Source organism: Leguminivora glycinivorella, chromosome 7, assembly GCF_023078275.1.
Source record: "Leguminivora glycinivorella isolate SPB_JAAS2020 chromosome 7, LegGlyc_1.1, whole genome shotgun sequence".
In the NCBI taxonomy this organism is placed as follows: domain Eukaryota; kingdom Metazoa; phylum Arthropoda; class Insecta; order Lepidoptera; family Tortricidae; genus Leguminivora; species Leguminivora glycinivorella.
The window spans coordinates 7,607,183-7,628,433 of NC_062977.1; the positions used below are offsets into that span (position 1 = coordinate 7,607,183).

At 37.7% G+C, this 21,251-nt stretch overlaps 1 protein-coding gene across 4 annotated transcripts in view; it reads right to left on the bottom strand.

Annotated features, from left to right (window-relative positions):
• The window catches only part of LOC125227931 (RNA-binding protein Musashi homolog Rbp6), an 827,229-nt gene that overhangs the window by 230,894 nt on the left and 575,084 nt on the right, over positions 1-21,251 (bottom strand). For all 4 annotated transcript variants that reach the window (XM_048132341.1, XM_048132339.1, XM_048132338.1 and 1 more), the window contains exon 7: positions 14,330-14,378. In XM_048132341.1, coding sequence (XP_047988298.1) covers positions 14,330-14,378 — 49 coding nt within the window. The remainder of the gene's footprint in view (positions 1-14,329; positions 14,379-21,251) is intronic.

Consider the following 21,251-nt stretch of genomic DNA (forward strand, 5'->3'; position numbering starts at 1 on the left):
AAACTCAGTAAGTACTAACTAGTATGTTACCGTAATAAAAACTGGAAATGTTGTCAACGCATCAAACATATAAAGTTAATTTTTCACATAATTTAAGTCAGTATAGTTCCAGGGATCATTTGTTTCAAATAAAATTGAATCACATTAAATGTATAAAACCACTTCATTGAATTATTATTTATTTACGATCAAATTGAGGCGTTAATTTATCTCTGATAAGCTTACCTTAAACGATTCATTCATATTTTTTGCACCATTAATAAAGAAATATTAAAATGATCGGCCAAGACTTACATTACTTTATATATTGAAATACTCAGAATGTTATTTAAAGTTTTGTATTACAATTTGACGTGTAACAAACGAATTATCGAAGTGTTAAAAACTTAATCGTTAGTTAATAATAGTTATTTAGCCAATGTTCCTTTGTCCTTCGGCGTGACAATGTGAAGGTTGCAGTCAATTTTCCTCGGCCCATAATGGATGACTTTTCAATTGCTGCCACTTTATTTACCTTGACTGGGTAAGGATGTCTACAAAAGCTTTTCTACTATGTCATTTCCCGCACTCACTATTTTTTTATCCATCCCTTTTCGATAGGAAGTGATTTGCTAAAACATACTTCTAATGTACATTGTCGAAGCGTCGGGCCCTTAATGCTCCATTGACGACCAATTCGAGGTTTCGATTTATTACTATCTATTCTTGAGGAGGTATTGTTGTACGATCCAAAGGAATTATTGGACGATCGAGTCCGAGCGCGTACGTGATTCCATTGGTCGGATTACACAAATATAATGGTAGTAATGTTCACTACTACGACGATGAATTTAGTTATGGACAGAGTAAGGAAATTGTGTTATATGGAAAACGATTAAGATTAATATACTCTACTATGAGTGTTGTTAGACTTTGATAATATCTCAATTTACTTATTTTCCAAGCCTTTTATTGCACAAAAGGTACAGTATGGCCACTCCCGCTCCCCGCTGAAAGCACCGCCCACCCACTCTCGGTTACCTCACAGTTACCGCCTGTCAGAAACGCGTACAGTCGACCTGTCATATCTCACTCATACAAGCGTTCACCTACACGAGCTTAGACTGTGTGCTAGGAACGCGCCTCTTTAATATATTGTATCGCCAGTGTCGGAGGTATGCCAAAAGAGACACTGAAACTTTAGTAAGTTTCATGTGCTCTGCCTACTGTTTGGGAATACAGACGTGAGTTTATATATGTAGGTTTTAGGCACACTTACTAGATAAGAGAATATTGATATCCCTACCAATGTCATTACTTACTCTTAAAATACGCTGATCTCAATCACTTTAAACTACAATTTTCCGTGTTCATTATCAACCGAAAATCTAAACCAATAGAAAACTTTTTGCAGCCAAACGTAAAATATGCAACTACCAACTAGTTGAATAAACCACTTATACATAACTACCGTCCGGTGAAAAACAGACCAACTAAATTCTGCAGTATTCTCCATACAATCCCCGCTGGGATCTGAATCCTCGACGAACGTGTAAATGAACTTGTTACTTGTTGCAACGGGGAGATATGGATGCCCATCATCCACAGACTACATGTAGACACCGCATAAAGCCGACGCGTATTAAGTGTCTTTATACTAACAAGCGATTTTTGGTCAGCTTTAACTGATTTTGCGTCGACAGCTTTGGGGAACTTGCCCTGGTTCAAGTTCAATGTTCATATTTTATAAATATTCCCCCGGGATGCCGCGCCGCGGCTTAGCGACAACACCGTATTTTTTTTGCTCCGTGTTCAATATTCATTTCTAGTCGCAATACAGTTTTGTTTTCAAAGAAATTTGTATCTTAAGAAAGCGTAATTCGTGAGCTTTCTAGTGATAGCTTCAGTTTCAGTGAGAAGTGCGTGCCCGAAGTACAATCATAATATTAGTAAGACCGAAAACGTTGTTCACTTAAAACTAAACCGGCGTTATCAGTGTGCCGCGTCGGCCGTGCGCGTGAGTCACCACTCCGCCCCGCTACCACGAGACTCAACGGCACTGGTGCTACTTATCGCTTAGGTATCGCTTAGGCGTGCTTGGTACGAGGTGCAACATGAATTGCTCGGGCTGCATTTTACCGATAGAGGGGGGGCAATTTATTGCCTGTACTTTCGAAAACTGCGAGAAGGTGTGCCATTTGACCTGCGGAAATGCGCTAAAGCTCAACATTGAGCAAATAAAGACTTGGATATGCCCGGACTGTCAGGCAAGCTCCAGGGTAGGAGGTGACAACACGCACACTCCAGTCCGATCAGCTGGGAATATAACCTTCCGAAAAAATAACCTACAGTGTAGCTCGGTCCAGGATAAGCCACAAAGCCCGCGGGACGACATGCAAACGCTGATCTCAGAAATTAGGCTGCTACGAGAAGACATGACTAAACTTCGACTCGAGTTCACAAATCGCCTAGAGGCACTGTCAAAAAATATCTGTGACTACGATGCACGTATTCTGAAGCTGGAGGAGAAGGAAAATGAAAACGCGATCCTCAAAACCCAGGTCGCAGAGCTACAGTCCCAATTGAATCAACAGGCGCAACAATCTTTGTGCTCTGAGCTGGAAATAATAGGCCTACCAGAAACTCCCAATGAAAACCCTTATCACATAGTATTAACGACAGCGACGACATTAGGGATGAATCTAGAAGAGACCGACGTGAATTTTGTGTCCCGCGTGGGCCCGCGTCGCAACACTGAAGGAGACAGCAGCCTGTCAAGGTCAAGACCGATGGTTGTTTCTTTTGTAAGGAGGGCGAAACGCGAAGAATTTCTGAAACATGCAAGAACTCGGCGATCTACACTTAGCAGTAAAGATATCGTACACACAGGCCAGGAGTCGAAAGTATTTATAAATGAGCGTCTCACCAGCGACGGCAGGCGTTTATTTCGTGACACGCGAGTGTGGGTCAGAGAGAACGGTTTCAAGTACTGCTGGACACGCAGAGGAAACATTTATGTCAGAAAGCACGAGGGTAGGGAAGGAAGCCCAGCTCTACAAATCCGATCTCACGAAGACCTGCAAAAGCTGGAACGAAAACACGACACACAACCCATATAAAAGGACTCTGTCTCTATGGTTTATAATAACACGATTTCTCGCGCTCTCTCTTTTAATAATGTTTCAACTTCACGTTACTTTATCATTAAGACATCTAGATTTAAATGTATTCATGTCGATTTGTCGAAGCACGCTCAAGCATCACTTAAACACACACTCACACAGTCACATACAAAAAAACCACTTAACAGATGCACCTTATTTTAAAACATACTCAACTAGGAATCACTACTCACCGCAAGTATGGGACATTTATAACTCCGTGTGGCGTTATTCTATCATCAGGTTCTATCATTTTATTTTATTTCAGCACTCTAAATGGCCGATTTAGAGCTTATGCGTGAAATCGACAATTCTCTCAATTTTGAATGCCACACAATCTCTACGCCTGAAGAGTGTTGTCCTATACTAAACAAATATAATCTTAAACTTTTACAAGTTAATATCAGGAGCATGCAAAGGAACTTCGATAATTTTCTACTGATTCTTGCACGTTTTAATGTAAACTTCGATATCATTCTCTTCAGTGAATGTTGGATTAATGATAGCTCTACCATCAAACAAATTGAAGGTTTTACGTCGTATAGAACAGAAAAATATATAAATAAAGCAGGTGGGGTGATCGCCTATGTAAATAATAGATGGTCTCCCAACGTTTCTGAACCCGAGATAGCTGACGCGAATTGTTTATTGATACATATTCCAACCGTTGCCTCAGTCCTGGGTCTTTACCGATCCCCGTCCATTTCTAATATTGACAACTTTACTCTATCTCTGGACCAACTTCTCAATAATATTAGCCGAAACTCGTGTCTTATTGTATCAGGTGATTTAAATATAAACATTTTAGAATCAGTTATAGACAGCGAACAGACATCACGTTATTTAGAGCTGCTTGCATCGCATGGTCTATTGCCAACTATCAACAAACCAACGCATGACAAAACCTGCATTGACCACATTTTCCTCACAAGTCGGTATAATGGCGAATCGATTATATGCACTACTGATCTTACTGACCATGACCTTATCATGATCGGCATCAATACAGAAAGTTCTAGAAGCACGACTCCAAAACGATCGAGGTTAAAAATTGACTATGGCGGCTTATGTAGAGAGCTACAATGTGTTGACTGGAGTCCTGTTAGCCAAGTTGGTACTGTCGATGATGCCGTATCTACTTTCTCAAATGTCATTTCAAACGCGGTCTCTAAGAATATGAAAATGACCCACGTAAGGCGCTCTAGATTTTGCATCCAACCTTGGATGACTCCGGGTCTTATACGGTGTTCAAAGCATAGGGACAAACTTCATCGTATCTCTAGACAGTTTCCAAACGATAAAATGAAGAGACTAATTTATACAAGGTATCGCAACTTTTACATAAAACTTCTTAGAAAACTCAAGGCTGAACACGAAAAAAGGAGCTGATCGCTCACACTAAATCACCTAAAAAACTATGGCAAGTTATCAATAAGATCGCTCACCGCAACCCCAAGTCTACTACTGCCCAAAATTTGTTAAAAATAAAAAACTCAGAGAGAGAGTCGTTAAATATGTGCAATGAATATTTTTCTTCTATTGGACAAAATCTTGCTAGCAAAATACTTACTACAGAAAAGGTAACACAAGAGTCTCAGGCCATAGCTTATTCGCCTACAGTTAGCTCAATTTTTATGGCTCCTACAGACAAATATGAAGTCTTAAATCTTATTATGAAGTTAGACCCAGATAGCTCTCCCGGTCTAGACAATATAAGCAACAAAATTCTGAAAGTCATCGGTCCTAATATTGCTGAACCACTTGCGACGATCTTCAATCGAAGCATCGAATGTGGTATATTCCCTAAAGCGTGGAAAACAGCGGCAGTCGTACCAATTCACAAGGGAAAAGCGAAAGATGAACCGAGCAACTACCGGCCGATATCACTTCTCAGTTCTTTCTCTAAACTTCTTGAACGGGTTGTTAATAAAAGAGTGGTCAATTATCTGGAATCCAAATCTATTTTAACAGATCGTCAGTTTGGCTTTAGGAGGGGTATATCGACCGAAGACGCTGTCACGCTTTTAACAAAAATAGTCTCAACCCATATGGACGAAGGCCGGGCTTGTGTCGGAGTCTTCCTGGACCTAGCAAAGGCATTCGACACAGTGTCTGTTCCGGTATTATTAAGAAAGCTAGAAGCGCACGGGTTCCGAGGAAATACTCTGAAATGGTTCGAAAGCTATCTGACTGAAAGAAATCAATGTGTAAAGATAGGTGAGCATGTGAGTGACCTGAGACCAGTGTCTTGTGGTGTGCCCCAAGGAAGTATCCTGGGTCCTACGCTATTTCTGGTGTACATGAACGACATCTCACTCATACCTTTACAAAATGCGGAGATATTATGTTACGCCGACGACACGGCTTTAATTTTTCACGGGAGTTCATGGAAGGACGTCTATGTTCAAGTCGAGCGAGGTATGACGTTAGTGGCAGGGTGGTTGAAGCAGAACTTGTTAACACTGAACACATCAAAAACTAATTTCTTATGTTTTCATAAGACTTCGGCTTCTTCACCTGGAGCAAATCGGGAGCTTAAAATTCACAGGGTCAATTGTGTAAATTCCCTAGACACAGACTGTGCCTGTGATCACATGACCAGAATGACCTTAACTAAGTACCTTGGCATCGTCATAGACGAAAAACTAAACTTCAAGGAGCATGTGGCAGCAGTCTCGGCCAGAGTTCGAAAGCTGATTCACATAATGAAAATGTTACGAGAGTCAGCTGAATTTTCTTTATTAAAAACTATATATTTATCACTAGGGCAGTCTATAATTAATTACTGCATTTTAGCATGGGGAGGTCAATCCTCTGCCACTCTACTGAAATTGGAAAGAGCACAAAGGGCGGTGTTGAAAGTTGCGCTGAAGAAACAAATTATGTACCCAACACAGGCATTGTACTACGAAGCACAGGTACTTAGTGTTCGAAAACTGTATTTGATGAGAGTAGCACTGCACGTGCATAAAACAGTTCTTAACTCACCCAACTACGACAATCTACTCAAACATCGTTTATTTAGAATTCCCACCACAGGTGTTAATACCAAATTTGCATACCATTTTTCAACATTTTTGTTTCCCCGTATTTACAACCGCTTAGTTAGTTTGAATGAGTTTAAAAATCTCTCCATCTACAAGACAAAAAAGTTGCTATCGAAAAGCATGATAAATCTCTCTTATGTAGATACGGAAAATCTAACGAAGATTACGTCGTAATCAGACCCAACTTTCAGACACTGAAATACATCTACATACCTACACACACACACAAACACACACACACACACACACACACACACACACACACACACACACACACACACACACACACACACACACACACACACACACACACACACACACACACACACACACACACACACACACACACACACACACACACACACACACACACACACACACACACGCGCGCGCTTGTGCATGTTGTTATGTCATTGTATAAATACTATTTAGGATTCCTTTTGCATGTTACTTACCTACCTATGTACTTGGATCGTAAGCCATAACTTAAGCCTATTCTCTTTATTTAAAATCCCAAGTAACTAAATGTAATTTTTTTTTTTTAAATAGTTTCCTAGATTAATGTTGTTACTAAATGCCGCAAATATTTCTGTTAATCTTACATTCTCCTCCACGATACAGGCTACGCCTAGTGTGGAGGTCAGTATAATGTACCACTGACTAAATTTATATTGCCAAATAAACAATTTTGTTTTTGTTTTTTTTTATTCCAAAATAACATGATAACATGATTAAGCGCTGGTGGCCTAGCGGTAAGAGCGTGCGTCTTTCAATCCGGAGGTCGTGGGTTCGAACTCCGGCTCGTACCAATAAGTTCTTCGGAACTTGTGTGCGAAATGTCATTTGATATTTGCCAGTCGCTTTTCGGTGAAGGAAAACATCGTGAGGAAACCGGACCAATTCCAATGAGGTCTAGTAACCCTTCGGGTTGGAAGGTCAGATGGCAGTCGCTTTCGTAACACTAGTGCCTACGCCAAATCTTGGGATTAGTTGTCAAAGCGGACCCCAGGCTCCCATGAGCCGTGGCAAATGCCGGGATAACGCAAGAATAATGATTCCAAAATAACATGATTGAAAGTTGGTGACACAATCGGATGAAGCGGCTGCGTTCCCATACTTAATGACTACGTAAGATATACTTTCAGTTGTCTCGAATGCTCTAGTAGCTGAGATAGTCTGTGTCCATCGTCGAATGTATAACAGGCCAAGTGTGCGGTTGTGTTTTGAGGTGAGCTAGAACTTCTGGCGGAATTTGATTTCAGTTGAAGTGTGCGGTTGAAGATCGTAGTTTCATTTGCCACACGGTAACCCCCTTATTTATAAACGTTCACTAAAGTTATCAAGCCGATAAAGGTCGTTTGTCCCCTTCCGACGTATTGATGTGATAGAAAGGGACAAACGAACTTTATCGGCTTGGTAACTTTAGTGAACGTTTGTGAATAAGGGAGGGGGGGCGGGGTAATTCTCTATCCACAAGCTGCGTGACCACGTTTCGGAGCGTTCCTATAGCATTAAAAATAGTATTAAAAATACTATAAACAATAAATGGGGTTTTACGGTATTTCATGAATAAATTAAAATGAATGGTCAGGTTGTAGCTGCGTGTATTTTGCAACGATCGAGATAAATAAAACTGATTTCTCTTCATTTTTCTTGAGAACATAACATGACATACGTAAATGTGTATGTAGTGATGTGTAACTAATTTTAGTTAATAAATATTACACCGAGTCAACTTTGTCAATAAGTCATTAAATTAACGTACCTACGGCCCTAAAGATATTAATTTTGTACTTATATTTATATAGATTAAATAGGTTATATTTTAATATTCTGTGCAATGTGAGTTAGCATTTTGTTTCATCAAAGCTCATGTTACGCGTTTAAATCAAGAGTGAACAGGCATCTTCTGGGCGAGCTCACTCCATCGTAGGCCACGTCTTTGCCTTTGGCTAGTCTGTGGCCAAGAGTAAGCCCATTTATAATAAAATAAAATAAAAATAGTTTATCTCCAAATACAATGTTACAAAAAATTAAATTGAAAATTAAAAATTAAAATAAAATGACTTAAAGGCCTACGATGGAATGAGCTAGCTCAGAAGATGCCTGTTCATCCGTCATTTGAAGGTAAGTAAATATTTTATTAATAAAATACTTACACACCCATTTGTATTTGTCGAATATTTTTTTAATACTTTTCACTATGAAGATACCAAATTCTAAAACATTTCACAAGAACTTAAATCCTTTCCAATCTTGAAAGTACAGAAAGGCTCGAGCAGGTGATTACGGCACAGTCCCAGAGCTCGCACCGCATTCTCTCATATGCAACGGGATGCATTCTCACTCAACCGCGCCTTCTCGGGGGAGACTCGATACCGTATCAATATATCAACATGCTATTTAGGGAAATAGGGAAACAAAAATGGTATGTAACTAGTATTTTCTGGTTGTGAATTTAAGCGATTGCAATATTATAGTAGATGTTTAGGATACATAGTGTAATTATAGTGTAGTATATTTATAGTGTAATTTTTATCATGAAGGTGATTCTAATATTTTGTCATTTTCATCCCAAGATATTGACATTATGGAAAATATTTTAACACAATTTGACGCATAATTTGACTCGCTACCGTATCAATATAATTATCAATATTCTATTAAGTAGGTAATAGATTGAAGCGATTGAGGGTAGGTATTTAGATTGTTAGGTCATTTATTAATAAATGATGACGGTTAGTATGTATAAGACGTTGTTTGAACTAGTTCAATGTGTTTCGTTTTCCTCTTATTAATTTTAATTACATAATATAAATTATGTGCGTAAAAGTACGTAGATGTTTTCTGTTTCTAAGTAATAAGAGTATGACTTAATAAAGACAATTGTTTTTGTACGGACAGTGAACGGTCTTAATAGTTATAAAAATGTTATTTAATGTATATTTTAGAATATTTTATTTGCAAGAACAGGCGAGGCGCGACTAACACAAATAAACATAATAACATTACATCATTTAGATGACGAAATATAAGCTTCAATTGATATTATGTTAATTTTCAATGTGATAATATGAACTAACAAGTGGCTTTGTTATTTTAAGGGGATAAAATGGGAAACCACACTGTCAAGTTAATAAACCTTTAATTGTGATATATTCTGGGTGGAGTAATTTATTACTATTATTAAAATCGTTAAATTAGTTGATGCATTGACAGGTGTTTTAGTTATGTTACGGAATGCTTGTGGTTATTTTAATTGAACTGTGCCTGGTCATTTTGCTAATAAATACTGCGATACTAATTTAATCAAACACTTTTAATTCTACACTGACTTCAATTGAAGTAAAGAAATAACACTATGCATCACGAATTAGATTTTTTAACATACGTTGGTACATATGTACATAAACTCACGCCTGTATTTCCAAATGAGGTAGGCAGGGCACATGAAAATGTTCAAGTTTCAGTACTACTCTTGACGTTAACCGGTTGAAAGAACTCGAAATTGTGAACTGTGTGCTATTTGTATTATATGCGATATAATGCGATTTCATAGTATTATTTTACATTAAATATTTATCACGCTAACAGAATACGGTAATATAGAACTTAATTTCTCATCATAGAAGTCCACTGCTTGTACTGCTATTGTAAAATGAATTAATTGTAATATACACGTAATATTAACAGGCGGTTTGGTTCCCCACAAGATGCATCTAAGCTCGATGTGCTCCCCCGGGACGCTCCCACGTGCCGCCACTTAGCACTCGGCGAATACACGCTTCACAACTTATGATACACACCAAACAACTCTTAGTCTTCACTAACAAAGACCAAAATCTCATACCCCGGCTCCCCGACTAAGATAGCAAACTTTACAGAGTCTGAGAGCTCACTTCAGAAGCTTACTCGTGTTGGAATTGCCTCGACGTGTACAAAAATAGCGAAAGTGTTCTGTGAATTGAATCCAATACAAAACAAACATAACATTTTAGCGTTGTGTTTGATTCAAATGCAATTTATGATTCGCAACTAAAAATAACACGTACAAGTTATTTTGAAATGTGTAAACTAAAGGAGTTAAAAAGAAATATCCCAAATAAACAGTGAGTCAAAGCGCTACGTTTGTCATCCTTTTTTGAGTGAATCGAAAACGATAGTCATAAATGTTTCACGTGATAGGCGTCTTTATACATTGCGAACAGAGTCGAATGAAATATAGATAACACTACTCTTATGCAAAGTGAAAGGTGAAAATTTCACGGTACCGAGGCACGCACTCGACGAAATGTGTCCCATAGGCGCGAGTTCTTTACCGAAACCGAATGGAATCTGCCCCACTGAGATTGGTTCCGCTAGTTCTCTTCTTGTTAATATTTAACAACTTGGTATCTGACGCGTCGCGTTCACCTTTATAATGGCATTTGAACAACCTAGTTACATTTATAAAATCACTTGATTATGCACGGCTTTGCAAAAATGAAAACAATTATACAGAATTTATAGTACCAGCTTTAAAATCTGAAAATGAAATTAATAAAAAAGACAATAGAATATTTCCGTGAAGGGATGCCATTAATATATTTTTTTTACCAACGAAGGTCGTAAATAAAAGTAAAGGGTGCTATTAAACGCATTATTCGCGCATATTTAACGTACTGTAAAGGTTAAAAGGATTTTATTTTTCGCATTTTTTGCAGCTTTACATAAAAATCACCCCACGAATTAAGTCCCCATTCAACACGTGATGTACATTGTACGGGCAAATAAAACCAGACAAGCGTGAGTCGGACTTAGCCACTGAGGACTCCCTATATTATACGTCACTAGCTTTTAACGAATTTAGTTGTAAATGTAAAAGGGGAGAGGCCTTTGCCCAGCAGTGGGACACCATTATAGGCTAACAAAAAAAAAAAAAAGTTGTAAATCAGTAAAGATGTGTTTCTATATTATTATATAATGTGAGACGAAATTACTTAAGTAATACATTTGTTTAATTTACATTTATTAATATTTTTGATGTTACATAAAAACAATTACATAAAATTATTTAATATATTTATATTAGTGTTTACCTAGAAAACATAAAAAACATAATATAGGTACTTATCTGAATCAATGCACGCCTCTGCCATGATAAAAATACATTAAAAAAAATTTAAAAAAATTGGGGACACCTTACACAGATCAACTTAGCCCCAAACTAAGCAAAGCTATGGGTGCTAAGCGACGATATACATACTTAAATAGATAAATACATACTTATATATATAGAAAACATTCATGACTCGGTAACAAATAGCTCATCACACAATGCCCTAACAAAAAAAAGTATTTATCTAACCATCTTAAAATATTCCGAGAGAGTTGATTAATAATTATATTGCGATCTGTAAATGAGAGTATCAGCACAAGCTGAAATGTAGACCTTTGCTTATACTCAGTCAAAAAGTAAAATAAATTTCCAATATTGACAGGAAGGTAAACAATACGTTTTACATCAAACTCGAGCGGAACAGGACCACGTGAGTCACCTATATACAACCGTCGCAGGTCATTCAACTCGCCTCAAATCACTCGGCAAGCATAAAGCCATTGTTGTGATTTATAATTCAGGCGGCGGGATATTTTGTCGTCTTGCGGTGCCTACGCCCTGGTCCCAGCCTTCGGTACAAAAAATAGATAATAAAATGTATTGAAATGGCTGCGGGCCGGCTTATCCGGTTGAAAGTCAATGAATATTTGATTTCAATTTTTTTCCCAACGTCGCCGTGAAGTATTCACGATATACCTAATTTGATTTTCGCCATTCCGCCCGTTCGTCGGGGCAGTTTGCATTCATATTCAGTTTGAATACGCGTTTGGGTTGCCTCTTGCCCGAGTTTGATACAAATAAACAGGGATATTTTTACATTTCTTGCTAGTATAACCCGACCCAACTGATTACGTTTCGGGGATAATAACCCATCCTCTATATGAGCCTATATAAGGAATATTTATAATAAAAAATTATATTCTTACCGTATATCATATTTGTATTCGGACGTTCTTTACATAATTATATTTAGGGCTGACAATCTTGCAAAGTAAAATAGAAGGTACATAGATTATGTTATTTAATTTTATGATATTAAAAATTCTCGTAAACTTTGCAGAGGAGGAAAATATTCATAATATTTCCAATATAGTAAAGTATGAAGGTGCTTACGCCATAAATTGCAAAGACGGGTTCAAAAGTACAAGCGTAAGCTTTTTTAAACTAATTACCGAGTGAGAAGTTACAATTTTCATCAGGCCGTTACGCAAAAGGCGCTAAAGTTGGGCCCAGAGGAAAATCGTAAGTAAATTTTATGTCTTAGGACGACAAAAAAAGGTCCGTTTTCCCTAAGCTGGGAATAAACAGGATTGGTTTTTGCGAACTTGTACAAATGACAGCGCAACGATATTTTACACAAGCTGAATATTTGGGTCAACCTGTTTTTGCGTAATAGGGATTACAAAAGCAAATTTAACATTGTGTTTGTTGTAACTGCTGCAAGGGAACCTTCGTTGGCAACAAAAGATGGCCGGCCTTGATACATTTTCCACGGATTTTAATTAAAATCTTACTCGTTGTGGGGATAATGAAACTGACTCAATATTCGTCCCGGCGAGTAGTGTTTTTGGACAAAATATAATTAGCTGCGGTACACATTCAATTATGTACGATAATAACAACATTAAATAAGTAGCATTAAAGTATTTTTATAATAATTAAATCCATTATTTTAAGCCGTTACGACTAGCGACTATAGCTAAATATAGAGGTACTAATGGGCCGAGACCAGGCAAAATATTGTTTACCGCTTCTCAGGAGTAATTTAAATACCTACCAATATAAAAATAAAGCGACAGGTGATGCTTACATGCCTTCGTTATATATTTTTTCGTATCGCGCGGAAAGAATTTACTAATAAAATTAAATGTACCTGGCTTGAGGTCTAAAAGCAGAAAACAAAATAATGTTGGCTAAAATAAATGTTTCAACGCTACTGATACGGTTTTCGACCAATTTTTCCCTTTCACCCGCACCAGATACCTAAAAAGAAATCTACATAAGGAAACCATACATTTTATTCGGGCGTCGATTTGTTATTTATTAGCCGGGAATAGTTGCAATACGAGGGAGGGAACACAATACCGAAATCGGTGAGCCTATTTAGTATCGATACCACCTCGAACCTCCGTTTCGCTTCGTCTGAGCTGTAACCTCTACCAGCGATCCTTGAACTCCTTGCCTCTCTGGGACCCTTTGTTTTGCGAGGTGAGGGTAGGCATTCTGTACACTATAATATGTCTTACTTCACTGGCCGTGCTTCATCGAGCGTTGGCGTCTGTATTTATCCGTAGCTAGGTTACCAGCGACGACTTTGTGGCGAAGACGGCCAGTGAAATGAGGCGAGACGAGCACAAAAATGATATGTTTCCTTATGTGACATGCAAGCCTTTGGAAGTTGGCTGTTTTTCTGGGAAAAGAAGGTGACATGACAGCTGAGCGCTTAAGCGTAGTGATGTGCCGTTCTCGGATGTCTTTACCCAATTGTGTGCGGAATATCCTTGCTTGGTTAATCATACAAATGTAGTGACATACCTATCCTAACCAAGAATGGTATAACGTAGCTTTTAAGTTAAACATTTATATTGATCCTCCTTTTAGATGATTATTTAAGTTAGAGTTGGTTTGTCATGTATTACACCCACAATCACAAATGTTTTTCGGAACTGTGTGATTAAATTTTAACTACTGCTACCTACTGCTAAACATAAGTAGTTGTTTGGTATACCGACTTCATATAAACTACCTGTTACTTACGAAATTATATGAGCTGCCCCATTATTTAAATGTACCTTCCATTTTTAATTGCTTGTACAAATGCAGACGCAGGTCCACTCACACGTGTAGGTACGTGTAGGCTGAGTTGAAACGAAAATTCAGTTGCGTGATTCTAATGGTCAATTAATTATTTGTAAGCGGAGTAGGTATAAGATGTTACAACACGCAAACATACAGTTTTTGACCGCGCACCATAGAAATTACAGGCTGACCCAATAAAGGTTGATCGCTCGAAATATTTTATGGAAGTTTGTATCGTTACTCACCTCTGTGCCTATTGGTTTGTTTGTCGAACATTAACATGGCGTCCTCGATCTGCAACAAGAAAAAAAAAAAGACATAAAATAAAGTTCAAATACTGAAAAGATCGGGGGGAATATAGCGAAAAACAAGGGCGTCGTACGCGATTTTAGCCCCGCCCCGGCAATAAAACACTCCGACGCTGTAATAACGAATAAGCACCGGTACAGAGTAAACCACACGCTGCAAATAAACTTTGATAAGCGGGGGCGAGCAGGTAATAACGTATTCATAGAGAAATAAATGGAAAGTCGGCGGTTAGGACACGAACAATACACGCGAGGAGAGATGTGCTGTCAGCGGCGCGCGCGCGCACCCCGCTCGACTCGAACTCGAAGGAGCGTTTTTAAATTCCCCACCCGGTTACAAAACAGCGATAAATCTCTGGTGTTAGGTAGCGAAATAGCATCGTCAATATTCATGTTGAGCGTACGCATTCCACATTCATGTCGGCCGTTGTAAATTTCCTCTTTTTCAACAACATCGAGTTCATATAAACCGTTGTCATATTATCTTCTGTATAACATTTTTTCCTCACTGAAATATACTCGCCTCATCGTAAACCACAAATATAATTGAGCCTATATACGTCCCACTCCAGTAGTGGGACATGCCTCTACTCACGCGTGAGTGGGCTTGGGGCTGTAGTTCTCATGTTAGCCTAATACGGATTACGGACTTCACATATACCTTTTAATTTCTTTGTAGATATATGCAGCAATGAGATGACCTCGAAGGATGAATGATGAGGAAATCCTTACGATGTTGTTTTTCTTCAGAAAAGCTAGTGGTAAATATAAATTACATAATCGTAAATTAGTTTCGAAGAACCCATTGGTAAAAGCCAAGATTTTAATAATTTACCGATTAATTTATAGTCTATTAATGTTAAAAAAAATGTGTCCACGGACAAGTCGAGTTTGACAAGCGAGTGCGGGTATCTCAGCGGCGCTCCCCCGGGCCACATTAGACGGAAGGTCGACGCCACGCACTCCCGATGATCGATGCCGAGGACCCGTAACAGGTGACCTTTCGCTGAATTATTCCTACCTGTAGAAACGTTTGTTTAGCGGTGATTTGTTTGAGTGGGAATTGCGACGCTTTTTGTTCCACGCGTGAAGTGGACAACCCTTTTTTGCACAGTATTAAATTGTGGCTCGACTTTTGTTCGCGGTAGTTCTCAGCTAATGTGAGTTATTACGAACCTTTGTGGGAATTTTGTAGAACATTTAATCCTTTACGTTTTCATGTGACGCTAAAAAGTTTGCGAGTATTAATGAACTCATTTGCAGGATAAATTTTGAAACAAAAGCCTAATTGGCTCGTACTGTAACAGAGCTACAAAACAGTATTGTACCTTAAATCTTTGTCTTTCAAAAATAAATTAGTGGCCATTGAAACGTTTTATTAGAGAAGTTTGGCGTAAAGCAATCTTGTAAGGAAAATGAGAGAATTTGTTTCGTCAGGCGTCCGCCCGCGATTCGACAGTCAGTCCCTCGGGCGACATTATAAATAAAGCAGCCTATCCGACACGCCTCCTGCCGAGTTTGGGGAGCGAGTTCGATAAATAACTTATAACAAGTTTTGGTTAAAATAATAGTTATCAATATAAACTGTTGCTACCAGATATAATTTTCTAGTCATCTATTATTACTCACCAACATAGTTTTATAAGTACAAACTTGAAAACGTTATCTATCAAAATAATACAATATGTCTTAATATCTGTTCATCTTCCATATCATGCTATCCATATTAAATTCTTGAATTCGATGACTCAGTTAAAACACATTATAGAGATTACCGCAGAACCATTTCCTTGGTAAATTTCAATTCACCACTTTACTTCGCTACTAACTCAGCGTGTATTTATATGGCTTCGATAACTCTACGAAGATTGTGATCTAATGCGGTATTGTAACGGGCAATTTGTAAGGTCTATACTTCTGTCGCGCTTTAGCTTAGGAGTTTTGTACGAGTGCGACAAGGACAGGTGACTGGCACGGCATGGGCCGCTCCCTTGGGTGACGTTAGAGAAATCGAACTTGGCTTGATCGACGCGGCCTCTGCAGTATCTTTCGCGTTAATGATCTTATGTTATCTATCTAATTGATGGATTTGGTTACTTTATTTTGGGATATAATGTTGAAGTAAGAGTTTTGTGTCTAATTTATTTGAGTTTAGCGTTCTTGATTCCAAATTGTAAAATCAGCTACATTATCAAACTCTTTACATTAAAATACTTAAGGCAACTTTTAACTAATCGAATAGAGGCCTGTTTTAGCTTTAAAACCAGGTTATGAATAAGATCTAGATTAGCTATCGATCCGTCATTTTTTCGACCAAAACATCACTCTTGATACTTGTAGGTCAAATTCATAAGTTTCATAAGTAATTCAGGTTTAATTCATAACGTGAGTAATGTTATAAGAAACTATAATCGCTATCGCTATCGTTATCGCTTTTGCGATCGCAATCGCGGCGTAGCGCAGATTTGTAGCACGCCTGTCCTGTGCTACTATAATATTTGTAGCAATCGTAGCAGCATTTCTTGGTTTGTAGCACTAATATAGCGATGCAGTGTTTCCCTCACACACACACACACACACACACATTAATAAGTGATGTAGTAATACGACGTTTAACACTGGATAACATTTTCGCTACATACGGGGAAACCCATAATCGGCTACGCTTCTACGAGCGGTGTGCCCGACAGTCGGGTTCTTGGTAGCGAAAGTGTTAATGGATAAGGTACAGCGGGCCAAATCTCGACTGGGAGGCAATTGTAACTGATCCATTTTTCCATTATTACACTATGATGTTGAGTTCTACATGTATCCACTCTATTTAGTAATGCAAATATTGTAAAACATGGAAAAAATGGACCAGTTACATTTGACCCCCAGTCGAGATTTGCCCCGCCGTACCTTACTTATTTCTCACAGTATTATTATAGCATAAAATAGTCGAGAACTTAAAATGTAATATAGGTGCTGCCTGCTTTAAAATTAGCTATACATATTAAGCTATAGATACCTATGTAGATTCGGCCAAATCAAAACGCCACTCTTGTCACTGTTATATCCAAATCCATATAGTAACAAGAACAATGTTTTGGCCTATATTTAAATTCGAAATAGGCATTAAGTCTTTCAAATTACGACGTCCTCGCTAAACGACCGTCACCGCCAAGCAAACATTTCACTTAGCGAAATTTTCGGATATCAATATACAAATTAAACTTATACTTCCTATCCAAATCCGAGACAACAAATATTATTTACTATGCAGCACACGGAATCGTACCGTCCAAAGTCACACATTTCAGAGATATAAAATTTAAAAAACAAGTTCTCGCCATGCATACCTACTACCTTCAACATAGCCCAGCGCCCTGCGGCGTAAACCCATCATTACATGTTTTTGTGTCGTCCGAGTCACACGTAAATAAGTGTTCCTCTAAAAGTGTAAATGTTGTGAATTTATGAAGTTCGGTAAGTGATTTAATACCTACTTATGTACCTATAGTGCGCTAAATGGTGATTATAGAATTCAAACCATATTTGAACAACTGCCGACCGCCGTATAGTACCGGCGAGTTTAGTCTAGTTATCGGCGAGTGTATAATAGTTTCGTTTTTCATTCGATCGTAGCTACGAGCTAATGTGATTTTACACATTAACACACAATTGTACTATCATTTAAGTAGCTTGCCTCACTTGCCTATTGATAATTAGAACTAAGAAGTTAACGAAATACTAAACTTATTTGCGGTCATATTTGGTCATACGATAGGATTTTCTACGACTACCTTCTTTTTCAAACAAAAGGCTTTCGGTATGAATACTTAAGTTGCAGTAGGAAAGTACTAGTATATGTGTTTAAGTAATACGTAAATCACAGATTACTTACAGTAATATGTAACTATTAAACTACCTACTGACAATCGATGTGATCTCTGACTTCAATATTTACGAATATGATTTTACTCGTATATATCGTAGGCGTATAGAACAGTATATTATACGTTAACAACATGTCTGATCTATAAACATATTTTTTCTGGTTGGTGATAAAGCGCCTTTTATAAAAAGTTTAAAAGAAAAACGCATCGTTATCTAAATTGTAACAACATTCAACAATATTTATAAGTCAAACGAGCAATAGTTGTAGCAATATTTACAATTACTGGAACCAATAATTAAACTATATTTTTTCTGTTGATTCATTCAATAATGTATTAATAAATATAATGACCGACTGCACATTGCCAGTAACTGATGCATTAAAACAGGACGCGCTTGCACGATCTTACTTAAGGCGCCTTAACTAATACCGAATCCATGGCACAAACAGCAACACCTTTAACTGACTATCGTTAGACTTTATGCCGTGGTAATAGGGATCACAAATGTGTTGACAGTGTTGCCTGTTGCTTGCTGTTGTATATAGTACGGGCCGTACTTCGATGCCGACGAAAGGATTTATGCGAACATTACGGGTTTCTAGCTCGGCATCATGATCACATCCAAATTTTTTCTATCAGTTTTGTGTGAAGACAAGTACCCTATGTGAGCAAGTCTCTTTTTGTAAGTAATTACCTACTATTTGGATGACATGTGTCTATGTCCAGCAATTAAATCATAAAGAAATAAAAATAAAGACATTAGAACATTAGATATTGTTTGACATTGTTAAGACATTAGAGATTATAATTATAAGAGCTTATTGTAAATAAAGATTTACTTGTGTCAATAATAAATATTGTAAGCATGTCTTGAAATAGTACTCCAGTATAATAGCGTCAAGGATGATTGGTTGAGTATCGGGTAGAAAAGAAATAAAACCCTGATGAGTGATGAAAATTGAGATTACAATGTTGTCGAGAGAGCTCCGCTAAATGCGTTGTAACTATATGTACCAAATTTTAATAGTGGCGTGGCTATTTTTCTCCACAAATAGTGTCGCGGGCTCCGCTAAATGCGTTGTAGCCATTTGTGAATGAATTGAATGAATTACTTTATTGCGATAAACATGGTATACATTAGTTGGTACATTACTATTTTTGAGTAGCAATACATGTTTAGCCAAAAATGGCATGCAAAATTATATCTGAACCTACAGTAAAATGCCCTTCTTTATTAGTAGCGTGACTATTTTTTCTCCACGAATTGTGTCGAGGGCTCCGCTAAATGCGTTGTAGCCATATGTGCCCCACTTTAATAGTGGCGTGGCTATTTTTTCTCCACAAATTGTGTCGAGTGCTCCGCTAAATGCGTTGTAGCTATATGTGCCCCACTTTAACAGTGTCGTGGCTATTTTTCTCCACAAATTGTGTCGAGGGCTCCGCTAAATGCGTTGTAGCTATATGTGCCCCACTTTAACAGTGTCGTGGCGATTTTTCTTCATGAATTGTGTCGAGGGCTCCGCTAAATGCGTTGTAGCTATATGTGCCCCACTTTAACAGTGTCGTGGCTATTTTTCTCCACAAATTGTGTCGAGGGCTCCGCTAAATGCGTTGTAGCTATATGTGCCCCACTTTAACAGTGTCGTGGCTATTTTTCTTCATGACTTGTGTCGAGGGCTCCGCTAAATGCGTTGTAGCTATATGTGCCCTACTTTAACAGTAACGTTGCTATCTTTGTTCACAAGTTGTATCGAAGGCTCCGCTTAAGGCGTAGTAGCTGTTTGTGGCACATTTTAACAGTGATAGGCTATCCATTCAACTCAATTCAAAACCTTTAATGGCATAAACAAAACATGTCAAAAATACAAAAATAATAATACAATAAATAAGGAATTAAAATAATCTTAAACAACTTAGTCAAAAAATAATGATAAATTTAAATACTAACCATAATTATATATATAAAACACAAGAAATTAAAACAAAATGTTATCATTTTAAATTAAACTTACTATGTAATTCTCCACGAATGAAGTCAAGATCTCCGCTCTCTGACTGTTGAAACTTTGTGGGCTCCACTTTATTAGGAAATAAATAAAATAAACATTAATAGTGTGATCTTTGCTTCAAAACTGTATCGATGGCTCCACTTTTATAGATACATTTTATAGAGAACATTGTATTTATAGCGTTCTAGCTATATGCATATCAAGTCAACCTTAAAATGACTATATTTTCTCCACAAATTGTCTCAGGAGCTCTTCTTTCGTTCAAACTACATTGAGAATTCCGGTCTCACAGTGCATTGTCCACTGTGTTTTTTCAATCGGTTTACGCTTCGGTGGATTCACGCTTCTGTCGCTACGTTCATCGGTCACTTCGCTCTTCGCTCGCAACTCCAACGTTCTTCGATTGCTTCTCTCCTCGCTGTATTCAATCTGTTTATTCTTCGGCCGCTCCGCTCCTTGGTCTCTCACAAATTAAAGATAGTAACATTACTCCGCTTTAAAAGTGTTAATGTTAATGAGATTTACATTATCTCGAGACTTGTTAATCAGATTTAATAGTGTTGTTATATAACTTATGTAGGTACCTACCTACTTAACGCACATTATACAGAAAGAATATAAGAACACTTTCGTCTAAGGATTGAACCAATGAACCAATGATTGAACAGTAAACAAAAATGTAAATCTTATTTTCCTTAAAATTGCTAATACTATTGCTCTGACAAGACATACAATATAATGTTGCTACACCATATGAGCATCATGCATACACTAAAATAATAAAATATACGCCGTATTAACCCTTCAGTCATAGCTCTATGACCTATACCACAGCCTATACCTACACAAATCACTTTACAATGCTTAGTACGTGTCATCATTAATTACTCGCTGTTATAATAGTTATAATGATGAAAATAAATAATCAAGGCGCAATAAATCCCTTTCAGGCGAGCAACGACTATATCC